General features: G+C 52.7%; 1 protein-coding gene across 3 annotated transcripts; it reads right to left on the reverse strand.

The window, feature by feature from the left end:
* Positions 1-225: 225 nt before the first annotated feature.
* Positions 226-7,994, reverse strand: RAB9B (RAB9B, member RAS oncogene family). Of its 3 annotated transcripts, none has more exons than XM_075896712.2 (3): positions 7,836-7,955; positions 6,068-6,206; positions 226-1,825 (listed from the first exon to the last, which is right to left on the reverse strand). In XM_075896712.2, exon 3 carries the CDS (start codon positions 1,788-1,790, stop codon positions 1,185-1,187), a length of 606 nt encoding a protein of 201 aa, XP_075752827.1. In that variant the 5' UTR covers positions 1,791-1,825; positions 6,068-6,206; positions 7,836-7,955; the 3' UTR covers positions 226-1,184. The 3 variants fall into 3 exon arrangements, with proteins under 3 accessions (XP_075752827.1, XP_075752828.1, XP_075752826.2); XM_075896713.2 differs by lacking the exon at positions 6,068-6,206 and adding an exon at positions 3,780-3,847 and having other exon boundaries at positions 7,836-7,905; XM_075896711.2 differs by lacking the exon at positions 6,068-6,206 and having other exon boundaries at positions 7,836-7,994.
* Positions 7,995-9,627: the final 1,633 nt, after the last annotated feature.

The raw sequence follows: 9,627 nt of genomic DNA on the forward strand, positions 1-9,627 counted from the left end.
CTGTAAGACGTTTGCTCGACAAAATGTTGATTTTCAGCCATTCTGAGGCTGCCCAGATTGATTGATTCAGAACGGCAGCATCCAGATTAAAGGAGCTGAGTGCGGAGGGGCTTGAGGTCGTGACCCTAGACCTAACAAAACAGAGTCAGGACCAGGCCTGCTACCCAAGCACACTTATCAAACAGGGGGCCTTACTGGCCACCAGTCATCTGCACTTCTAGTGAAGGAGCCTGCAGCTAGGGCCCTGGTCTGTTGGCAATCACATGGCAGCAGGACTTGTGAAAGGTTCACTCAGTCTCCAAGGCCGTCCGCAGTCAGTCTAAAGCTCTCCTCACAGGCAAGCCATTGGGACCAGGGGCGAGGCGGGTTTCGCTCAGTGTCACCCAAAAGGTGAGCAGCTCCATCTAGTGTTGAGCCTAGAAAGCACGGGCACCCGGAACCAAGTCACACTATGAAAGTAACATCCCTATGCAGCCAAGTTAGGTATGGGAAGACAACTGACCACAGTAGGCAGCTGGCTAGGACTAAGGCTGCAATATTTAAAAACACTCCACTCCCCTATGCTTTGTTCTTCCACTGTTACTTCCCAGTGTGATCACTCATGGAATCCTTCTGCAGCAAGTTTCTTTTGAGAGTCCGAAAGACTGGGGCACATCAGGATGGCAGGGGATTAGCCCACGCAACAGAACTCCGTGTGTCCATTACAGTATTTGGCAACCTCACAACAATTCAAGGTTGAAATCTTCCTGCTACTGTGCAGCAAACTGATCCACCCTTCCTTTGGCAGCACGCAGTGGTATGGTGCAGCAGAGCGTAGCGGGCTTCGGACTTTTCAGTTCAGGAATGAAACAACCTGGGGAATGTCTAGAGCTCCACAAGGCTTGTTGTGGGGATAGATCTTGGCACAGGCCACGATTTGCAACCCTCTCAGATTCTAACATCTAAGGATTGGATTAAGGAAGGAAGGGAGGGGGGAGACCTGCTTCCAAACACACCTGGTTAGACCCCTCCCATAAACCATTTTCTTCACACCCGAAGACTCCGAACAGTCAGTCAGCTAGAAAGGCTGCACCTCCTACAGCCAGGGACCCCCCCCGCCCCCATCGTCCTTTTTGTCTGCAGATCTCAGCATGACCCAGAGCCATTTGCACAATCCACCCTTGGGGACAACCCTCAGGTGACTCCTAACAACAGGAAGACCCTGATTTGGAACTGCTGTGTAGGTCAATGGTGTGCCCCAACATGCAGTGCTCCAGCTGCTCCTCCACCGCCAGCACCTGCCTCACGGCTTCCTCAAAGGCCACGGCCACATTGGTGTCATCCTTGGCACTGGTTTCCAGGTACGGGTAATTCCCATTTTCCAGACACCATGCTTGGGCCTCTTCTGTGGTCACCTGCCTCTCAAGTTTGTCGATCTTGTTGCCCAGGACCACAAATGGGAAGTGGCCGGGATCCTTCACGTCTGCATAATAGACAAACTCCTTCTGCCAGTTGCCCAGGTTCTCAAAGCTCTGGCGGTCATCTACGCTAAAGGTCAGCAGGCAGCAGTCTGCTCCCCTGTAAAAGGGCGTTCGCAGGCTCTTGAAGCGCTCCTGCCCTGCGGTGTCCCAAATCTGGAGGGTCACGAAACGGCCATCCACTTCCAAATCACGGTTTAAGAACTCCACCCCTATGGTGTGGAAAGCCTGCGAGTCAAACTTGTTGGTGACATAACGGTTCATGAGGGAACTTTTCCCAACTCCGCCGTCCCCCAGGAGAATGACTTTTAAGAGCAGGGATTTCCCCGTCATTGCCGCAGCACAGGAGGGTGCAGGAGTCAAATCGCCTACAGATTTAAAAACACAGAACAAACAGCTACTCAAGAAAGTCTAGTTGAACCACCAATTCATTTCTCTGCACAGGAACAAAACTTCCCAGATAATAAGCTGAGTCACAGACGTACGTGAGGGACTGAACACTTACTAATCCCTACCACCAGAATCACCAGAGCAGAAGGAAATCATCTTTGTCCGTAAAGCCTGATCTGTACTAGAAAATGAAGTCACCTTAATTACAATACTCAGGGGTGTACAAAATCTAGAACAGTTAAACCAACTTAACTCCCAGTGTAAACTTTCTTCTATCAATCTAGTTACCATCTCTCAGGCTTTGCCTACACTATGCAGCTTTTAGTGACATGGCTGTAGTGATGCAGCTGTGTTGCTAAATGTCACACAGTATGTGGGCTGTTTGTCAGCTCTTTTACCAACAAAAAACTTCCACCCCCCAACAAGCGTCAGTAGCTTTGCTGACAGGAGACCGCTCCTGCAGACAGAGCGCTGTTCGCCTCAGTGACTGTGGCTGGCAAAAATTGTGTCTTTCAGTGGGGTGTTGTTCAGTTGCCCATGTAACCAGAGCCTCAGAGAAGTGGATTACTTACCTCAACGGGAGAACCCCATCTATCAATGTAGTTAGCATCTACACTGTAACCCTACAGCCGGGCCGCTGTAGCGTTTCAAGTGCAGACAAGCCCTAAGACATTAATATCTCACCCTGTGGGATGGTCTCCAGTTCATTTCAGAAATAAAGAACCAGGTGACAGAAGGGCCAGAAAAGTATTTACATTAAAAGAAGGAATATCACCGCATTTTAAGTTCTGTGCTCCTCACTACAAGTCTGTCTCACACATTGTGCCCTGCATTTGGGTAGTTTGAGAAACCCCCCACCCTCGGCTACTGGTTTTACAGGAGAGCAGCACAGCGTAGAAGATACAACCCACCTCCATCGTCTGCAGCCAATGGAGATTAGAAAAGGCAAATGGTACAAGGGATTCACTCACTACTTGATTCACACAGTGCCCACACCACAAGTGGACACGGATTTTTGTTTGTGCTTCTCCCTATCAGGATGGAATTTCAGTTCGGACACTGTTTCCTTACAAGTTTTAAGAGATATTGGGCATTTTTATAAGACGTCACTTAACGTATTGTGATCTTGCTCCCAGTACTCTGCATTTATGGGGTTTCAGAGAAAGAGAAGTGTAATGCTCCAACTGTTAGGGTTTGGCAGGAAAAAAATGGATAAAGTAAGGCTCTTATCTCAACTTTGCCACTAGGTACTAGGTGTCCATGATTCAGCCATTCACTTGGCTGTTTCAGGTAGGCTGATCTGAGTCATTGAAGTGTTTGGTGATTTAAGGCCAAAAAGAGGTGGTGTTAGTATAAGAGGAGTTGGTTTATTAGCTGATCTGAAGCATTCCAGGGAAACTGATTGACCGTAAGTAAACAGTCAGATTGTGTTTGGGGGGAGTTCCCTATAGTAAAGTGTTTCTCAAACACAGAGCCCCTGTTTTTCTGCTGTTTTCTGTTTGCGATGCTTTTTTTTCTCTGCCAGGGTGACTCATTTGGAGCTTGGTACTTCTCCAACTGACCTTGAGTAGTGTTTTTACTGTACTTCCTTTTTTTAAAGGCTGTTTTTAAACCCGTTGTACAGAGCTCTTGATATAATGTAAAAAAGGATGAGTTTTAAGAGTAGGCTCTCCAGAAAAGGGACTTTCTTTATGCTTTTGCAGCACCCAATGCAGTAAAATAATTTGAATCACATGACCATCTGCTTATTAAAGACTTCAACATCAAGAGGATATGCTGTGGCCCTGTGAAAAGCAACCTGGGAGGTCCTCACGAACAGGTGTTGACACGCAAGAACTAACAGCCCAACAGGTTCACGTGCTTGCACCTTCTGCAGCAATGCTGAGACAACAGAAGAGCAAGCAAGGTCTATACTGCTGCTGTCTAATGTACCTGTTCTAGTGATAAAGGACTTTAGTCTTCTGGACCATCAAGCTGTCACCTTTCGCGACCATTAGTCACTAAAACACAAAACAGTTTTAAGCGTGCTGTGTCTGCATTCATCTGTAACTCTGAATTGGAGCAAAGGACAATAGTGGAATTTCCTTCGCTTCAGACCTTGCTACTAGTTTCTTCACCATCATAACATTGAGGCTGAGTGGGAAAAGGAGAAAGCTGAGGAGAGCTGGCAGAGAGGCAAAGGCAAGCGGTGTTTGTAACCCTGTCCCAAAGACAGTTGGCTCAGTACAGACAGCCGATGCTCTGGGAAGTCAATAAGAATTTGCCTGGACCACCCATTTCCCCCCCCCCTCCCAAAATCCAATGAAGGGCTTGAAAAGGTACCACAAATCTACTGGCCAAAGGACTCAGCCTCTTAGCATGAGGCAGATATGAAAACTGAAGGTCCCTCACCTTAATGATAGAGATGTCAATGGTTAACCAGTAGCACAGAAGGACTGGAGCAGCCCCCTGCCCACAGCAGGTCCCTGGCACAGCTGAACCAGCCCCTAGCCTGGCCTGGCCTGGCCAGAGCAACCTGCCGCCAGTTAAATATAATGTTTACCTCCCTACTTGATGACCAAGGGAATGATCAGCTAAGTCCTCGAGCTCCCTGCCAACCCTCAGCTCTTAGGATTCCTACCAGGATGCAGTCCCTGGACTCTGCTTGGGGGCCTCATTGCGCATATCAGCCTTTGGCAAGTAAATGGGAGACTAACTTAAAACCAGCACTTCCATGCTCTTGTGGGCACTTGGGAGGGAGAAATAGCCTTTTCCCTCTGAACACCAGGAACTCCTGACTTACATTTAGGAAGGGAAAAGCCTCCGCTTCTCTTTGCACTCCTGCAGCCTCTGGTTAATTACTTTTTTTGCAGAGGAGATGGGAGAGAGGTTTTGCTTGTTTGTTTATTTGATTGGTTGTTTTGACTTTTTGCCCCAAGAGAAGTTACGCTGCTGTACAGAGCTTTTCTACATACAGGCTGTCCTTGCTGTAAGTCCAAGATACGTTCCAAAAAACTTGGACTTATAGCAAAACAGCTTAAAGTGGGGAATTTTTTTCCTGCAACTGACTTCCATTTGCACTTTTGGGGGGGGGGGGCACAACTTAAGAGGACTTATAATGCATCAGTTCCTACAAACATCAATGACTTTAGTGCAGAACGGATGAATACCGGGGCGACTGATAGCGGGACGCCCTGTACCAACCGAGTGAAACTGAGATTTACCCCCGTTTCTCTGCTGCAGGCAAAGCAAAACTCAGTAACGTCTTGTTCACTTCACCGTACTGCTACTTAGCAAAGTCCTGAGTAACTTGACTACCTGTCAGGACAACAGCACTGCGTGGGTTACATTAGTTGTAAAAACAACCAGAAGTCTTGTAGCACCTTAAAGACTAACAGATTTATTTGGGCATAAGATTTTGCGGACAAAAACCCACTTCATCAGATATAGCTGACAAAATGGGTCTTTGCCCATGAAACCTGATGCCCAAATAAATCTGTTACTTTTAAGGTGCCACAGGACTCCTCGTTTATGCAGATACAGACTAACACAGCCTCCCTTCTGATAGGTTGCAAAGATACCTGTCCAGAAGAATTTCCAAAGTGCCTCGATTGTTTTTTTTAATTAAAGCTTAAATTCTGCCCCTGCAGCCCCCAAACAGCATAGCAGTTGTATGCCAGAGGGCCAAGAAAACTTCCCATTCACCAGATACCTGAAACCCCTCCGATCGGCCACTCTAAACGCCTTGTCAAAAGCTCCTTGACTTCATGAACACTTTACCCAGTTCTGCACATGCTGCTGCAAACACCAGCAGTCAGACCTTATAGCAATGGCCTATTAATAGTTACAAAGGATTAACAACTGATTGATGCCTGTTTTAATAAATAGTTGTTCAATTGTTCTATATTATATTAGACTCACAGGGGTGGGGAACCTACAGCCCAAGGGCTGCATCTGGCCCCCAGCTTGCCTGGATCTGGCCCCCAAGGCTTGGGGCTCTCCCAGCATCGGGAAGCCAGGCTGGTGCTCCAGTCCTGCAGCCTGCCCAGTCCCCGTAACCCACTCCGCTCCTGCACCTTGTCTCCCACCTAGACCCACCAACCTCCAACGCACTCCTGCCCCCTCCCTCCTGCCCAAACCCCTCACTCCAATCCTGCTTCTTGGCAGCCCCCCCCATACACTGAACCCCTTCATTTTTGGCCCCACCCCAGAGTGTAGGGGGGCCATAAAACCCAACTAACCTAGGCTCCCATATGCTCAGGAGTGCAAGGAGAAAGTGGCGAATGTCTTTCTGCTTCTCAGTCGGGTTTTATTCCTCTTCTTCTCACTTCTGTGCAGCCTCCAACTGATTTTTCTGTGGGTCAGTTCCCCATCCCTGCTCTAGAGTCCAGCAGATGAATAGTTTGCTTACAAACATAACTTGACACTTGCTGACAGGCTTATAACCATCTATAATACACAGCTCATGTCTTGAACACGCTTGTAACCAATATTAATAATCTAATGCTTTATAAACTAGCATTGGGGTCTTTATATCACAGGGGATAATGTGCAATAGAAGATGCTCTGAACGGGAAGAGTAAATGTCCTTAAAGCAGGTCACGGGCTCCTGTCTATAATGAAGGTGACCGTATGGTACAGCAGGTCTGTCTTTAGGCCAGATCTAATTTAGCAAGTCTCTACCTAGATCCACTAGCCTTGCTCCATTGCCTGCAGCTCCAAAGCAAAAAAGGCTTTGTAACAAATGTGCCCAGACTGGGAATTGATGCTCAATCCCGGCATTCCTCACTGCAAGCACCTGGGTTATGCTCCATCATGGGGGTCGAGGGGTGGCAGCCCGGAGGGGCGGGGGGGGGGGGGAGACAGAGCAGGGGGGGTCGAGGGGTGGCAGACAGAGCAGGGGGGGCATCGAGGGGTGGGAGCCCCAGGGGAGGAGGGGGGAGCAGAGCAGGGGGGGGTCGAGGGGTGGCAGCCTCGGGGGGCAGACAGAGGGGCGGGGGTGGAGGGGGGGGGGGGGGGGGCATCGAGGGGTGGCAGCCCCGGGGCAGGGGGGGGGAGGGGAGCAGAGCGGGGGGGTCGAGGGGTGGCAGCCCCGGGGGGGGGGGCAGACAGAGCGGAGGGGGCATCGAGGGGTGGCAGCCCCAGGGGAGGAGGGGAGCAGAGCAGGGGGAGGTCGAGGGGTGGCAGCCCCGGGGGGGAGACAGAGCAGAGGGGCCGAGGGGTGGCAGCCCCGGGGGGGGCCGAGGGGTGGCAGCCACGGGGGGGGGACAGAGCGGGGGGGCCGAGGGGTGGCAGCCCCGTGGGGGGGACAGAGCGGGGGGGGGGGGGCCGAGGGGTGGCAGCCCCGGGGGGGGGACAGAGCGGGGGGGGGGCCGAGGGGTGGCAGCCCCGGGGGGGGGACAGAGCGGGGGGGCCGAGGGGTGGCAGCCCCGGGGGGGGGGGACAGAGCGGGGGGGCCGAGGGGTGGCAGCCCCGGGGGGGGGACAGAGCGGGGGGGGCCGAGGGGTGGCAGCCCCGGGGGGGGGACAGAGCGGGGGGGGCCGAGGGGTGGCAGCCACGGGGGGGGGGGGGGGACAGAGCGGGGGGGCCGAGGGGTGGCAGCCACGGGGGGGGGGGACAGAGCGGGGGGGGGCCGAGGGGTGGCAGCCACGGGGGGGGGGGAGGGGGGGCAGCGGGGGGGGGGGCCGAGGGGTGGCAGCCCCGGGGGGGGCAGAGCGGGGGGGGGGGGGGGTCGAGGGGTGGCAGCCCCGGGGGGGGCAGAGCGGGGGGGGGGGGGGGGGGGTCGAGGGGTGGCAGCCCCGGGGGGGGCAGAGCGGGGGGGGCAGCGAGGGGGGGCAGCCCCGGGGGGGGCAGAGCGGGGGGGCCGAGGGGGGGCAGCCCCAGTGGGGGGGGCCCCGGGGGGGCAGAGCGGGGGGGGGGGTAGAGCGGGGGAGAAGCGGGGCAGGCGGGGGGGTTGGGTGCCGGTGCCCCCCCCTTACCGCAGAGCGCCGCGCGCGTCCCGCCGCCTACCTGAGCCGGGCTGGGGAAGGGCAGGTGCCGGCAGCCCGGCGCGTACTCCGCCCTGGCCGCCACTGCGCATGCGCCTCCGGCCGGGCACAGGCAGGTCCGACCTCTCCCGGGCACGCGCCGCGCGCTCCACCTGTGGGACGGCGGGGGGCGGGGCGAGCAGCTACCTGTCTCCTCTGGCCACGCCCCTCCCCAGTCTTCCTTGGCCCCTCCCCTCCCTTCCCCCATCTTCCCCCACGTGTCCAGAGGGGAGAGCGGGCAGCACGTGGGGCCAGCCCTTCCCCCATCGCTGTGCCCAAGGCTGCCTGCCCCCTAAGCACGGCTGGGCTGGGGTCGCTGCTGGATGGACCCCTGCCTGCCCCCAACCTCTGCTCCCCAACTCTTGCACCCACAAGGTCAGCATCTCCTCTCACCCCCACACATTCCTCTCCCCCAAAAATGAGCTTTGGTCCTGTTTGCTCTTGTCTGCTGATCACTCAGGACAAATATCCCTTTTTGCCAAAAAAGTCAAGACAGGTGGTATTTAAAGAAGGTTCCAGTGGCGATCCTAGTAATTTCAGGCCAGGTAGCTTTAACCTCAGTACCAGACAAATTGGTTGAAACTATAGTAAAGAACAGAATTATCAGACAGAGATGAAGACGGTGCGTTGGGGCTTCTGTAAAGGGAAATCATGCCTCATCTCTCTACACGAATTCTTTGAGGGGGTAAAAATGGAAATGTACTTGGACTTTCAGAAAGCCTTTGACAAGGTCCCTCACCAAAGGCACTTAAGCAAAATAAGAGTCCTGGGATAAGAAGGAAAGTTAAAGAGATCCTGGAGTCCTCAGGATTCTGAAAACATCTGCTCAATGTGCAGCATCAGAGAAAAAAGCTAACAAAATGGTATGAACCACAAGGAAAGGGATAGATAATAAGATGACAATAAATATCATAATGCCTCTATATAAATCCATGGTACTCCTACACATGGAAAACTGTATGCAGCTCAATCCATCCCATCTCAGAATTGGAAAAAGTACAGAGAAGGGCAATAAAAATGATTAAGAAGATGGAACCGTGTCCATATGAGGAGAGATTAAAAAGACTGGAGTTTAGAAAAGGGGCAACAGAAGGAGAATATGATGGAGGGCTATAAAATCCTGAACGGTGCGGAGACAGTGAATCAGGAAGTGTCATTCATTCCCATAATGCAAGAACCAACAGTCACACAATGCCATTGAAAGACAGTTGTTTAAAACAAATGAAAGGGTGTAGTTCACACAAAGCACAATCAGCCTGTGGTACTGGCTGCCTGGGTACATTGTGAAGGCCAAAACCATACCTGGATTTAAAAAGTAAGATAAATTCACTGAGGACAGGTCTATCGATGGCTATTACCCAGGAGGATCAGGGACACAACTCTATGTTCTGGGTGTCCCCAAAGCTCGGGCTGCCGGAAGCTGGGAGAGGAATGGCTCACTTGTTAAATTGTCCTGCTCTATTCATTCCCTCTGAAGCAGCTGGCACCAGCCATGGTCAGGAGACAGGATACTGGGCTAGATGGAGCATTGGTCTGGCGCAGTATGGCTGTTACTATGTTCTAATGGGCAGGCTCATGAGAGCTCTGCACTTACATATTAGCTGCAGATTCCCCTTGCTAATCAAAATCTTCTGGTGCCATCACAGCAGCATATTCCCTACCCCCGCCCCCCACACTGTTACAGTGATTTTGGAGCTGCTGAGCACCGCAAAGTATTGTTGCAGTTAATGGGAGCTGTGAGGCTGTGTCTACACTGGCATGAATTTCCGGAAATG

The sequence above is a fragment of the Pelodiscus sinensis genome, chromosome 13 (assembly GCF_052426305.1).
Source record: "Pelodiscus sinensis isolate ZL-2025 chromosome 13, ASM5242630v1, whole genome shotgun sequence".
Lineage (NCBI taxonomy): Eukaryota > Metazoa > Chordata > Testudines > Trionychidae > Pelodiscus > Pelodiscus sinensis.

What these genes read in the sequence shown, in the direction of transcription:
- RAB9B (XM_075896711.2), bottom strand. Translation starts at nt 7,905, where the DNA reads ATGCGCAGTGGCGGCCAGGGCGGAGTACGCGCCGGGCTGCCGGCACCT. An exon ending in CCTTCCCCAGCCCGGCTCAG is followed by an intron (nt 1,826 to 7,835) that starts GTAGGCGGCGGG and finishes TTAAATCTGTAG; the next exon opens with GCGATTTGACTCCTGCACCC.